Here is a 14916-nt window from a genome sequence, read left to right as displayed (position 1 = left end):
AGCGTCTGTCACGCATCAACCATAGCGACCTTGAACATTACATCTGGGAGGCCCTGAGTAGCAGAAACAGACTGGCTGAGGAATCAGGAGAGCTAATTTCAGTTCTGGTTCTGACAGTAAATAGCTGCGTGACCTTGGTCATGCCACTTCTCTCTCTGAGCCCATTTCATCATGTAACAAACAGAATAATTACTCTCGCCTTTCTCATATGGGATCAAATGAGAGAATATATATGACAGCTCTTCTAAAATTTTGAGATGCCGTGTGTGTACACCACGATGCATGCAGGCCTTTACTCTCTGATTGAGGATGTAACCCCTTTGGCAGTTATCTCTTATGGTAGGTGGACTCCACTGAGCATATCAAAGTGGCCAGTACTTGCAGCCTCAGGAGGGAGAGTCCTAACTCCCTCACCTAGCAAGCCCTGGGTCCTGTGTGAAAGCGGAATCTTTCCAGCCCTGTCTTTTCCAACCCACCCTCTTCTCTCCACCCTTCATCACACCCAGGGGTCCCATAAATGTGGTACTGTCTCCCAGGGCCAGGCCCTTGCACACAAATTCCGTCATCACCCCCTCCCTTACCTCCCTCTCCTTCTGAGGAGCCACCAAGAAGCCATAAGAATTGGATCTTGCAGCAGCAACTCCAGCAGAACTCACTTTACCACAAAGAATGGCTCTGTTCCCTGAGACCCCACGCTGTAGGAGCTGGTCTTCAATTCTGCCCTCACTCACCATGGCAGCGGATCATCAATTGATTGCTGAGCAGAAGCCAGAGTCCCTGGGGGCAAGGCTGTCCCTAGAAGGGGGAAGGCCTGGGGTGGGGGCTCTTATAGTTCACTTTCCTAATAGAACAAAAATAAAGGTTCCAGGCCCTGGGTCTCCACAGCTCCCTCACCAAGCACAGGCTCAGGGCAGTTGCTCCAACTATCTACCTAAGGAGCAGAGGAATTTTTCCAAGATGTCTAGCACAGACTGTGAAAAGTAGCTCCCCAAGTTCTGCTATATTCCTCCAACTCACTTCCTCACCAGGGATGGCAACACCTCTCCTAGTGCACAATGGCTCACCTATGGGGGTAAGAAAGGGTCCAGCGGAAGAGCAAACATTTTCCATTTGGAGGAGCTGGAACCAAGTGCTGCAATCCCTATCCACCACCCTCGGAGAGGCCTCCACCACACTCTGCAAGAAGGCTTCCTGCCTATTTAGGAAGAACTAGAAAGAAGGGGGAGGATTAGGGCCAGCAAGGCTGACTCCGTCCCCTCTCAAACACAAAACTGCCTTAGAGAGTCATTTCCCACAGGCTGGTGCCTATGCCATATTCAGCGTGCATTTTTTTTTTTTAAACGGACAGGGTTTTGCTCTGTCACCTAAGCTGGAGTGCAGCATAATCATAGCTCACTGCAGCCTTGAACTCCTGGGCTCAAGTGATCCTCCTGCCATAGCTACTCTTCTGAGTAGCTGGGACCACAGGTACACACCACCACACTTGGTTACTTAAAAAAAAATTTTTTTAAGAGATGAGGTCTCACTATGTTGCCCAGGCTGGTCTCAAATTCCTGGTCTCAAGCGATCCTCCTGTCTCAGCTCCCAGAGTGTTGGGATTTCAGGCATGAGCCACTACCCCTGGCCCTGTGTGCATTTTTATTACAAAGTTTAAGGTTCTGAGCCCCTCCCCTTTTTCAGACTACACCAAGCAACCCAGTCACGACAGAGAATCATCTGTCCATCCAAAACCATGCCAAGCTCTTTACCTTGCAAGCCGTCAACATATCTGACACGGCCTTCCGGCTCAGGTTGGCAGTAGCAATCACGTCCTCCTGTCTACATGAGTTCCCAGCTGCCACGGCTTTGGCTGTTGCCATGGTGATGCCTTTCGTCATCCTTATGGATTCTTCAGGTGATGATGTCTTTTCAGGTACGTCTTTTGACTGGAACACCTGGAAGTCAGAAACAGAGAGGTTAAAAAAATCAAAAAGGAAACGAAAAAAATAATTTATTCTTCTCCAACCAGGCTGTAGCTTGTGTCTGAAAACTGAGCCAGTAACTGGAAGGAACTGTCACATGGCGAAATTAGAAATTTGAGTACAGTAATATGGTTCTTGTTTTCAAGATTCTCATGGACAAACCTCTTGCACCTACACTAAACATTCACGGGAACAATATGGTGAGGGAGACGTATCTAGAGTGTTAACCTGTTGGTCTGCAGAAACTGACACCCAATATTTACACACTACCCATCCTGTGAAAGGTTGTTGTATGGCTTCATAGTTCTCTTCCCCCATCCCTGCTGGTGCTTTGGCAGTTTCCATAAACTCTCAGTCCCAGTGCTGGTTTCAGGGCAGGACTGACCTGGCCGCATCACTCAGGACTCACCTCTCTCTCTCTGAGAGGATGTGAGGTTGGGGGAAATGAAGCATTGGTTCCTTCTATTCTTAGCCTGTCTTAGAAATATAACTGCATAATTGTGCAGAGGTGTTCACGTCGAGTGCGCCATGGTGACACTGTGAGTTATTTAGCAACCCACCCACCCACCCCCTTTAGAGAGGCTGAAATAAATTCACCATGGTAAGTCAATATCCCATTTCTGCTTCATGCTCATCTGTTCTGGCTCTCTAACATGAGCCATTGGTACCCTGGGTATGTGCTGAATGTGCCTCTGTCCCTACATGAGGGCCCCTAGCCTAGGTGGGGCTACCCTGTCTTCAGCCCTAGGCAACCATGTTTCAGCAAGGAAGGCTTCCCTGATGCAGAAGAGTGGGCTCAGTTGGCATCCCATAGAATGCCAACCAATGTCAAACATCACTGCTGAAAATGGGCAACTGCAATCAAGCAGTCTAAGACCCCAAATCCCCACTTCACCCTTGAATGCTACAGCGGAATGAAGGCCACACGTAGAGTCCTTCACACTAATGAGGCCCTCATGGCACATGCTACATGGAAACCCACGATCTGGGTGAATTTTATTCAGCCAGAATAAAATTCAGTCAACCCGGCTCACAGCAACTTTGACCTCCTGGGCTAAAGTGAGTCTTCCACCTCAGCCTCCTGAGTAGCTGGGATTACTGGTTCAGGCCACCACACCTGGCTAACTTTTTAATTTTTTGTAGAGATGTGGTTTCCCTATGTTGCCCAGGCTGGGCTCAAACTCCTGGGCTCAAGCAATCCTCCTGCCTCAGCCTCCTAAAGTGCTGGAATTACAGGCGTGCGCTGCCACGCCTGGCCTCTGGGTGAATTTTAAATAACACTGGTATACTTAGAATAACCCATGTGTCTGTAGTTTCCCAGGATGGCTCCAAATTTCAAGTCTCTTTGATCACCACCATTAGGCCTGCCTATGCATGTCAGAAGCTATGTTCACAGGGGTACCTGTGTCACCCCACCCCTAGCTTCAGGAGGCTCAGCACAGAGTGACAGAGTCCATTTGTTTGGGAGAAAGTAATTATCTGGTAATCCAGATAATTCTTCTGGATCTTATCCAAGACCATCAAGATGGTACCTTTATGAGTCTGCAAAAACTACAGTGTTACTGAGCTTGGTGTGCCCCCCGATGCAGATATGGCTTAGCTCATAACATCCAAGTCCTTTCGAGTACCTGGAAAGCCTTCCCAAGAAAGACAGGCACAAACAAGCCCAGACTGTGAAGACTATAATAAATACCTAACTCTTCAATGTCTAGACACAAATGAACACCTATAAGCATCCAGGAAAACATAACCTCACTGAACCAACTAAATAAGTTACCAGGGACTAATCCTGGGGATATGTGACCTTTCAGACAAAGAATTCAAAAGAGCTGTGCTGAGGAAACTCAGATTCAAGATAACACAAAGAGTGAATCAGAATCCTATCAGATAAATTTAGCAAAGAAATTGAAATAATTAGAAAGAATCAAGCAGATATTCTGGAGCTGAAAATGGCAATTAATATACTGAAGAATGCATAAGAGTCTTTTAATGGCAGAACTGATCACATAGAAGAAATAATTAGTAAGCTTGAAGACAGGCTATTTGAAAACATAGAGGAGAGAAAAAAGAATAGAAAACAATGAAGCATGCCTACAGGATCTAGAAAATAGCTTCAAAAGAACAAATTTAAGAGTTATTGGCCTTAAAAAGGAGGTAGAAAAAGAGATGGGGTGGAAAGTTTATTCAAAGAGAACTTCCCAACCCTAGAGAAAGCTATCAATATCCAAGTACAAGAAGGTTATAGAAGACCAACCAGATTTAACCCAAAGAAGACTACCTCAAGGAATTTAATAATCAAACTCCCAAAGGTCAAGGATAAGAAAGGATCCCAAGAGCAGCAAGAGAAAAGAAACAAATAACACACAATGGAGCTCCAATATGCTTAGCAGCAGACTTCTCAGTGGAAGCCTTACAGGCCAGGAGAGAGGGGCATGACATATTTAAAGTCCTGAAGGAAAAAAACATTTACTCCAGAATAGTATAGCTGATGAAAACAGACAAATGGGATTACATCAAGTTAAAAAGCTTTTGCACAGCAAAGGAAACAATCAACCCACAGAACGGGAGAAAACAGTTGCAAACTACACATCTGACAAGGGGTTAATAACTAGCCTATGTAAGGAGCTCAAACAATTCTATAGGAAAAAATATAATAATCTGATCAAAAGAAGGGCAAAAGGTCTCAATAGACATTTCTCAAAAGAAGACATACAAAGGGCAAACAGGCATATGAAAGGGTGCTCAACATCATTCATCATCAGAGAAATGCAAATCAAAACTACAATGTGATATCATTTCACCCCAGTTAAAATGGCTTATATCCAAAAGGCAGGCAATAACAAATGCTGGCAGGGATGTGGAGAAAAGGGAACCCTTGTTCACTGTGGGTGGGAATGTAAATTAGTACAACCACTATGGAGAAGAGTTTGGAGATTCCTCAAAAAACTAAAATTAGAGCTACTTTGTGATCCAGCAATCCTACTCCTAGGTATACACCCAAAAGAAACGATATCAGTTTATTAAAGAGATATCTGCACTCCCATGTTTACTGCAGCACTATTCACAATAGCCAAGATCATATATATGAAGTAAACTGCAGTAAACATGGGAGTGCAGATATCTCTTCAATATTATATATATGTGTGTGTGTGTGTGTACCATTGTATATGTGTGTCCATTCATCTGTTGATGGACACTTAGGTTGCTTCCAAATCTTGGCTACTGTGGTACACATACACAATGGAGTACTATTCAGCCACAGGAAAAAAAAAATGAGATCCTATCATTAGCAACAACATGGATGGAACTAGAGGTCATTAAGTGAAATAAGCCAGGCACAGAAAGACACACTTTGCATGTTCTCACTTATTTGTGACAGAAAAAATTAAAATAATTGAACTCATGGAGATAGAGGGTAGAAGGATGGTTGCCAGAGGCTAAGAAGGGTAGTACGGAGGTGGGAGGTCAGGGGTGGGGAAGTGGGGAGAGATAATGGGTACAAAAAGTAGAAAGAATGAATAAGACCTAGTATTTGATAGCACAGTGGGTAACTACAGTAAAAAATAATTTGTACATTTAAAAATAACTAAAAGAGTATAATTGGATTGTAACACAAAGGATAAATGCTTGAGATGATGGATACCCCAATTATCCTGATGTGATTATTATGCATTGCATGCCTATATCAAAATATCTCACGTTACTCCTAAGTATATACACCTACTATGTACCCACAAAAATGAAAAATAAACAAATAACAAAAAAGGAGCTGTGTCCAGATTTTGGTAGCAAATACCCAGCCTGTGCAGCCAGGCAAGTGCCAGGCAGTGGTACTTAAGGCACCACCAGCTTTTAAGTTACTCCTGTATTTTTTAGATTCTCCTTTAAAGCATGAACTGAATGCAACATCAATCAAGGCTAGATTCTTTAACGATATGACAAGAAAACCCAAGTTTCTGTCAGCAAAACCCTGCAAAATTGTTCTACTATTGTTTCTAGTGCTCTAGGTCGCTTTTGCAGGTGACCCTTTAAAGGTGCAGAACAATTGGCAGCAAAGGCAGGTATCCCTCTTTCCCAAAAAAGTTGAATCTGTGATCAGACCTCCTATCAAAAAGAAATCTGTTTGAAACTACTCTTTTTGGCATATTTCTATTTGTGGGAATTAGAATGAGCCAATCCACAACCATTGTGGGATCCTAAGAACAGCAGATATCATCCACATTGCAGTAACTCCAGAATGTCCTCAACTCTGCAATGCTGGAACAAGTCAGAAAAGAACAGGGTCAATTTCTCTCAGGTCAGATGACTCCAATGGAAAGAAGCTGGATTTTAAAGGGAAGTGTCTCAAGTAAAGGCTTCTAGGCTTTTCCAACAGCAAATGGCAGACTTCCAATTTTGCATGTGTGCGGGTACCAAGAGCAATGTGCATCAAGAAAGGCTAAGCACTGTTCACAGAATTAATGCTCCAGGTAAGCGCAGTCATACTGACTTTCCCTTTTTCCAGGAATCTTTGACAATGCTTTGATCTTGTGCTATAATTTTAGTGGAACTAAACCTGAACAGTCCTAAGTGATACATTTCAATTAACTCCTTGATTACAATTACAAATCAATCCCAGCCAAACTCAGTGACACATGGGGTCTCAATTATATAAAGCTACCAGCAGGCAGGTGAAGGGGCATTCTCAGTTCAGGTGTTTTAGGTAAAACCTCATTGGTAAAAAACCTCAAATGAGCCCTCACTGGGGTCAGCTGTGGGACTCTGGTACCCAAGGGAGGTAACTGCTGGCTCCTTACCGTAAGCTCCTGCTTTATGCATTCAATTGTGGCCTCAAGTGCCCTGGTGCCCCGGGTGGCCTCATCCTCCACTGCCTTTACAGTCTTGAGGAGCGAGGTGACATTGGTCACCATCACCTGCATAGGAAGGGAGAATGAATACAGATAGTGCAGTGACTCAGGTCCAGCCCCTACTCCTTTTACTTCTGGATCGCATGCTATGAGCAAGGATGCCTCTCCTTCCTTTAAGTGAGAAGAGAACTCAGGTGCTCATCCCCAGTCGGAGCCCCCACCCTACCTTGGCGGCCCCCTTGAGCTGGTACATGGAAGGGTCGTCCGCTGGCTTGCTGGCAGCTCCCTTGGTAGCACTGATGAGATCGGAAAGGGCCTTGGCCACATCTTTGATGGCGTTGATCAAAACCACCTGAAAGAGAGCACAGAGCTCAGGTGAGCAGGCGTCAAGATGTCAGCTGTGGGCTTTACCAAGGCATGCAGCCTGAGGGCAGGCCGGGGCACGGGGGATGAGAGAAAGACAGTCTAAAGTCTGCAGCATGGCAGACCTCCTGGGAAGCCACCCTTGATGATTCTGATACAGGACTCAGGACTTTGAAAAGCTGCCCAGGGGAGGCTGAAGCTGAGCCAGAACGGAGAAGTCAGGTGTAAACATGCAGCTTATGTAAAACCTCCTAGCCAGCAACTTGGCCGATGAGCTGCCTCTGACAGCACGAAGGACACCAGAGAGGCAACACCACTTACTCCTAACTGGCACCCTGAACACTGAGTAAAAATCCCCACCTGACCCCAGCTGTCAAGGCCCCACAACAGCCCTGCCTGCCTCTCTGGCTATGAGGTGCTCTGCTATAGGCACACAGGTCAGCCTGTCTTCTTCTCCATGGGAAATCTCAACTCATTCCTGTTCCGGGCCTTTGCTCATTGTTCTAACTGGGACTCAGCTCTTTCCATCACTTGGGCCTTAGCTCAAATGTCATGTCCTCAGAGGCTTTTCCCCATCCCTCAGCTAAGGGCCCACTCCCACAATTGCTGAAACTGTCAGGTTGCCGTTTTATTTACAGCACTTATCAGTAGGTGGAATTATTTTATCATTTATTCACTTATGAATCATCTGTCTTCTCCCTCAACTTGAGTGCAAGCTCCAGGAGGCTTGGCCTGGACTTCTGCTTTGTTTCACGCTTGTAACAGGGATGAGCAGCCAGCAGGTACTCAGTAAATACTTGTGGAATGAAGATGCAGGTATGTTCCCACATAAACCTGGATGTGATGCATTATCTGTGTTTGCTTTTCTAATTTCACAGAGACCACAGATCATCTTTTCAAAGTGCCGGATTTAGAGTGAAAAGTACCAGGTCTAGACGGGAATTACACAATATTGGGCACTGCATTTAAGCGTTCCCAGTCCAGTAGCTCCAGTAACTCCTATTTCTATAATAATAAAAACATTTTCCCTTTACTGAGGGCAGTGTTCAGGCGCTGAGCCAAGCACTCTACACACATTATCTCATTTACTCCTCGCCACCGCCTTTTCGAGTGGGAACCACAACCCTTATGTCCACACTCCCAGAGCCCAGCAGTGGCAGAGTTGGGATTCAGAGTCTGGTGAGCATGAGGGCCACGGTCTTAACCTCCACACTGCGCCATGCCTGTGTGCGTGGCTCCGGCTCCTCATCCACAGTGAAATTAGCTTGCTAGCCCCATCTACCTCATTAAATTGCTTTGAAGATAAACTGGCATCTCAGATGTGAAAACGTATTAAGAGTGCAGTGGCGTGATCTCGGCTCACTGCAACCTTCACCTCCTGGGTTCAAGTGATTCTCCTGCCTCAGCCTCCCGAGTAGCTGGGACTACAGGCGCCCACCACCTGTAGCGGAGGTTTTTGTGAATGCTTAGAATTCCAAAAGGCAGCCAATCTGGACTCTGATGTTATCAGAAATCCAACAGAAAGGATGAAATGGTAGCATAAGGAATGTTTCCTCTCGGAGCTGTGCTCCACTCATGGGTGCTGTCAGGGAGGGAAGGGTCATGCGTGAGGGAACGAGCTGGTGGCCTCAAGTGAACCAGCACAGTCACTGCATCCCCTGGGGGCACTGAATGACAGGGGGTTTCTAACCAGTTTTGTCCAGACAGACTAGTTTACTGAGAATGGTTTAAGGAGTGAAAACTGAAGTGCTCAGCATTTGACGGTTCTGGGAACAGAAAGAACAGAGGTTTTTTTTTGTTTTGTTTTTGTTTTTTAAATTTTGCACTCTGGGAACAGGCATCATCCATTTATTAGCGACTTTTGTTGGCTGTTAGTTCAACAACAGGTGAACATATACTTGTTCAGTAGCCAGTAGCCACTATGTGCCAAGAGCTGTGCCGCATGTGCAGGTTTCAAAGATGAGCAAACTGTGGTGACTGTCCTTGAGGAGCAATGGTCTGGGAAGGGGACCAAGGAACAGGCAAGTAATCTCAATGAAATTGCCAAATATCAGAAGCGGAAGTCACAGAAGCACAGGGCCCTTCCCTAGCCTTCCAGTTCTTCTCTCTCTTCCTTGAGAACCGAAGTTCTCACCTGGGCCATCTATAGGTGCTGAGTTCATTTCCCCACCCCCATCTGGCTGCTGCCCCACCACTCCACACAAGCAGCTGGGGACACCAATGTCCTCGATGGCACTCGATGGTTACCGGAACAGGCCAATAACCAGTTCCCAGTCTTCCCTCTTTCTTAACTCTGTCTCTGGCGGGTTGAAACACTCCATCCTGGCAACATGACGCCCGCGGCTTTCCTCCCTGCAGCAGCTGCTGCTTCTCCATCTCCTGTGCCACTTGCACGGTAAAGTGGTCCTAAATGCTGGATTCCTCCAGGCTCTGCCCCGACTCCCTGGCTTTTCCTCTCGTGTGGTTGCAGTCACTACCTCTATGGCAACAGTCGCTGAACCCACAGCCCCGTGCCTGGGCAGGCTCACGCGCACTCACTAGTTCTACCTGTGTGTGGCTCCGGCACTTCAATCTCCTCCACCTCCCCCTGCCCACACCAGCTCTCCCTTCAGGGAGCTCCTGTGCCCTGCTCTGGCCCACAAGGAGCCGCCTTTCACTTCTTCCCCTCCCTCAGGTATGCCGTGCTCCAGCCTTCACCAGGCCAGGCCAAGCCTTCCTTCTAGACTCTTCTCAAATCCCTCCACTTGTCTCCATCCCCATGGCCACCACCACAGTCTGTGCCACTATCTCGCTTGGATGACTGCCTCCTACCGTTCCTCAAACCAGACACACTCACACACACACTGTCTACTTCAAAAGTTCCTGTTCTGCCTTAGGCCTCTTCTGAGGCCCGATGTGCAGCGTTCACGGGAAGACCGGGAGGACGCACTCCCCGGGCCCTGCTGGTACCTGGGTCTCGGGGTCGTCGGAGCCCAGGCTGGCTGCCCCCAGCTTGACCACCTCTGCGAGCTGGGTGATGGTGGCTGCTGAGGACTGGGCCGCCTGGGCCAGCTTGTCAGGAGTGGACGCAGCTCCTGACACAAGTAGTTTCGTGTCTTCTACCAAGGCCTTGGCCGTCTTGAGAATGTTCTCCCTGAGAGAGCCAGGAGGGCAGGGGAGAGGGGGAGAGACAGAGGGCAAAGCTTGATTACTTCAAGAAGAAAATAAATCCCTCACATGGGGCTTTTGTTAAAGGGCTTTGAAGAAGAGAAGTGCTGTGTTACACCCCCCTTTACCAAGGGACTCTCATCTTCCACAAATGCAAAACTGGGGGGAGAAGAAGAAAGTCAACCAGTATTCATTCACATAGCCGACTGACATGAAAACTTCAGTGAAAGAGTCAGGCCCACCAACCTGGCTCCCTTTCCAAGCCCTACAGTTCAATGAAAGGTCAGCTTCTTTTCTGTGGCTCCCACTGTCCCTTAAAATACTTCATAGCTAGTGACTGTGAGGACACATGGGTTGGGGCACCTTGTTCAGGATCAGAGGCTGGGCTTGGGAAGGGACAGCAGAGCTCTGGGAACCGCCTCCCTAGCCCAGCCCTTGGATTGCAGTGGGGAAGAAAGGTGTAGGACATGTGGTGAGGTTTCAGGGGTCCCTAGCAGCAGATAGAGAGGCTGAGTGCAAGCTGAGCAGAGATAGGGGCTTTGAGCCCCTATCTTCCCAAAACAGGGTTTAAGCGAAATATGCCTGCCCCTGCCATTCCCAATCCTGCTGGGGTTGGCCAGCAGTTTGACGAACGGCTCTCTGGCTCAGCATGTGGCAGGTCTAAAATCTGTCCTTTGCTGTAGCAGGCTGGATTTAAGGCTGTCAAAGGCAAAGCTCGAACCACGACACTGTGTTTACAGTTGGCAAAGGGGGCTTATTCTGATTACATGGTTCACTTTCCCAACTTGTGCATCTTGTTGAAATCAAAACAGATAACTACATTTCTGGCTCCCAGGTGGCGTCTCCAAGTCGATCATGAGTTTCGGGGGCAGGCCAGCCTGAACCTCTCCCCGTCCAGGACCCCCACGTACCTGTGGTCTGCGAAGGTCTCACTGTTCTCTGCATTCAGCGTCCCTGCTGTTGCAAACATAATGGTGGTGTCCAGGTCGGCAATGATCCCAGACACAGCGGTGGCGGCTGTAATGCATGCCTGGGTTCCTTTGTTCCCGGCCTGGAGAGCCGAGAGCACCAAGGAGACCTGTAGGCAGAAAGGGAATGTGAGGGGAGCTAAGAAATGGAGAGAACAGGACCTAAAAGCAGATTCTGAAAATACTGAATTCTCTCCTAGGAGTTGATGTAGCTTAGAGGTTAACGACACACATCTGGAGTCAACAGCCTCAGTCTGGATACCAGCTTTGCCATTTACAGGCCCTGTGACCTTAGGCAAAGCTGCTTTACCTCTCCAAACCTCAGTTTCCTCATCTGTAAAATGGGGCCACTATTTCTGGCCTATTAGGGTTGTTGAGAGAATTAAGTAGGAAGAAAAATATCTGTAAAGTGTCTAGCAAGGCATTTGGCACATAGTAAGTACTCAGTAGAGGGCAGATGCTATTTATTCAATTACTACTATGTTTCTGAAACCACAGAACGGGATAAAGGATTAGGCTCCTGTGAAAGGTGTGGCGATTACATCCCCTTTTATTAGGTTTTCAGTAGGAACAGGCCACTGCTAACACTCATCACTCCTTTGCTGGGATGGAAATTCTCCAGAATGGAGTTCAGAAGGGCTGGAGTCTAGAGGGGATCTGTGTATGTGACCTCTCCACTTCTAACACTCCTGCAAGCCATCATCCACCCCCGAACCATCATTTCAGTGCCCTGAGGGCCCAGCAAGTTCACTCAGGTGTCTTCCATGTCAGAAATCCTGTGCTGTCACCCTCACTCATCACGTACACCCTCACTGCTCCGAGATACTTTCCTATGACATAAACCTGACCACACTAACACCCTGCTTACAAATCTCCCCTGGCTGAGCTCCGTTTCTGGTCATGTGTCCGCTTCACCTGGCTCTCACCACACCCACCAGCTCCTGACTTTCCCAAACACTCCCACCTCTCCACCCTGGGTCTGCGCTCTGCCTGCAACGACTCCTGCCCCTCTCCCGCAGCCACCGAACTAGTTGCCCCGCCAGATGCCAAAGTGAAGGAAGAAGGAAAAGCCACCAAGCACGGATGTATCATCCTGTGCCTCAAGCAGCCTGCAAAACAGCTGAGCCCCGGACACCTCCCCCTGCTCTCCTCTTCCAGAGACAGCCCTGCCTCCCGGGACGCCACAGCACACCGTTCTTGCCCTCAGGATGGCCCAATGCACCCAATGTAAATCGCATGTGTCAGGCTAGTGGCTGGAGGCTCTTTGAGTCTTTGTATTAACCTCTACGTGCACACACCCACTACCCTTGACTACGACCCAAAGAAGAATCTGACAACGTTTCGTAGGTATATTTCTTCAAACATGCTGACCAGGGCAGGGGAGTCACTGTGTTACCGTGCCAGCAAGGGGCATGGAGTATGAGACACTCTGTCCCCCGTGCTGCTGAGATCTCAGCAGAGGCTGTGGACACAGTCTGGCAGGAGAGGCACAGGGACCATTTCCTGGGTACCTACCACGTTCCAAGACCAGCCCACAAGGAATCGTTTCTCTTCCTCATCTGCCTTTCTTTTAAATGCTACTAGGTCCTACCAGGAAAAGACAAGTCAGACTGGCATAGAGCTGGCCGGGAAATGAGGTATCCAGGTTCTGGAAAGCCCCTCAGAGGATGGGTGACAAAGGCCAAGACAAGTATCATGGGAAGCCTGCAGGGTTGTATATGTGTGTGGGAGAGAGACATTCTTAGCCAAGGTGAAAGAAAAAGAGTCCAGAAATAGCATCCCACCCTCTGTGAAGGGTGTGCCAGCCAGCAGGTGTTTAATGAGTATCTGCTAGTCACTAGGGTCTGAGGACACAAAGGCAGACAAGTCATGGCTGTGTGTGGGTACACTATACACACCATCAAGGCATATAACGAGACACAAGGCATAGAGGACAGGGACGCACAGCAAGAAACAGTCAAAAGGCCAGTTGCTAGGAACGAGCCACCTCCTCTCCTTTGGTGATCCCTCCAGGTGTCCTAAATCAGGGACCCAAAGCCGGGACAGGTAGCGGCCCAGGCCAGCTCAGGAAGACCAAGCTGCTTGGCCATGCCTACAAACACTATGTAGCTCGGACCCCTCTCCTCCCTTCCTGGTGCTCCCGCTATAAGGCCTTTTATGGGGGAACTTGGCAAGAATAACTTCAATAACAAGAAAGGGCTTTGAAAGGAAGGCAAATGCCTTCCTCCAGCTGAGAGATTTATTTCCTCGTCTGTGGAGTCCCAGGAGGCTGGACAGCCCTGTGGGCTATGGGAGAAGGCCAGACTGTGGCTTGGCCTCAGGGAGGGCCACGGACAGACCAGCCTCTGTGGCAGCAGCTTCCAGTTGAGGGTCCCCCCTGCCCGCCCCTCAAGTCTGTTGCCAAGTTTCTAAACAGGACAGAGCTGTATGTCCTATGAACCAGAGTGAAGGGAAGGGGAAAAGCCACCAAGCCTGGATGCTTTATCCTGTACCTCAAGCAGCCTGCAAAACAGCTGACCTGAAAAATGATTCCGAGACAAAAAGCAAAGCAAAAGACTCGCATACTGGGGGAGAATAAAAGAGCTACTTGGGAATGAAGAAACATTCAGAGTATGGCATGGTTAACTGGGGAAAACTGCCTGGGGAAAAAGAAGTTTGGAGGAAAGTTAGAGAAAACAGTAGCTAGATTTATTACATGTGTAACTGTGTGTCTGGCACTGTACCAGGCACTTTTACACATATCACCACAGTAAATCTTTGCAGTTCTATCAGTCAGATATTATATATTTTTATCCTCATTTTACAGATGAGGAAATCAAGTTGTGGAAAGCTGAAGTACCTTAGCTAAGATCTTAGAGCCTTCTTCACTACCCCATGGGAATCTCTCTACAAACAACTGTCTTTAGAATCAGAAAACCGAGGACAAGTTTCTGCTTCTCCACAAAGGCACACGCCACTGCCCCATGTGGCCTAACCCACCCCCACTTCACTGTCTCATCTGTAAATTAGAGGTTACACCAAAGGGATTTTCACTCCTCCTGACTCAGCCCTCAGCCCTCAGCCCTCAGCAGCCTCCTTGAGAAGAAAGATGGTGTCAACAGAGGTTGCAGGAAAGGGCTCTGGCTCCAGGCCTCCCCTGACCAGGGGCTCCTGGCTGCTGATGGGGACTTTGATACAATCTGCCTACGGGGAAGCCCTGCAAGAAGGGGGAGTGCCAGGGCGTGACCTTCATGGGACAGTCCCTCTAAGCCCTCAAATTCTCTGGGCCTATGATCACCCCAGCTCCCTGATGCACCCCATTTTTGGGAGAACCTGGGCAGTGGGGAAGATCAGGATGAGACAGCTGAGTCAGCTGGGTTAGTTTTGGCTGAGTTTCCTGCTTTTGTCCTTGATTACAGCGGATCACTGAGAGCCAGCGCAGGTTCTTGTGACTCTAAACTGAGGGCTGCTCCTTACCTTTTCCGTGACGGCACGGGCGCATTCAATCAGCTCCCTCTTGGTGTAGCTGTCTGTGGGGCAGACCTGGAGGGCCCCTGCCTTCTGCACCAGGAAGATACAGCCGTGGCCCAGGTCCTGCACACGAGTGCGAATCTGGAATCCGATCTGCGGAGGCAAGCCCAGGATGGGGAA

The 14916-nt window shown here is 48.3% G+C and overlaps 1 protein-coding gene across 25 annotated transcripts in view; it reads right to left on the bottom strand.

Moving 5' to 3' along the window:
• TLN2 (talin 2) overlaps positions 1-14916 on the bottom strand; it is a 453861-nt gene that overhangs the window by 37303 nt on the left and 401642 nt on the right. For all 25 annotated transcript variants that reach the window (XR_008621180.2, XM_063597112.1, XM_063597104.1 and 22 more), the window contains 6 exons: positions 14743-14889; positions 11230-11396; positions 10121-10304; positions 7035-7160; positions 6758-6874; positions 1749-1934 (listed from right to left, as the gene is read on the bottom strand). Coding sequence is in view for 24 of the 25 variants with exons in the window: in XM_063597112.1 (XP_063453182.1) it covers positions 1749-1934; positions 6758-6874; positions 7035-7160; positions 10121-10304; positions 11230-11396; positions 14743-14889 (927 nt within the window). In the remaining variant the exon portion in view is untranslated. The remainder of the gene's footprint in view (positions 1-1748; positions 1935-6757; positions 6875-7034; positions 7161-10120; positions 10305-11229; positions 11397-14742; positions 14890-14916) is intronic.

Source organism: Pan paniscus, chromosome 16 (genome assembly GCF_029289425.2).
Source record: "Pan paniscus chromosome 16, NHGRI_mPanPan1-v2.0_pri, whole genome shotgun sequence".
Lineage (NCBI taxonomy): Eukaryota > Metazoa > Chordata > Mammalia > Primates > Hominidae > Pan > Pan paniscus.
The sequence above is the reverse complement of the archived record's forward strand: the minus strand, read 5'-3'. Positions and strand labels throughout refer to the sequence as shown.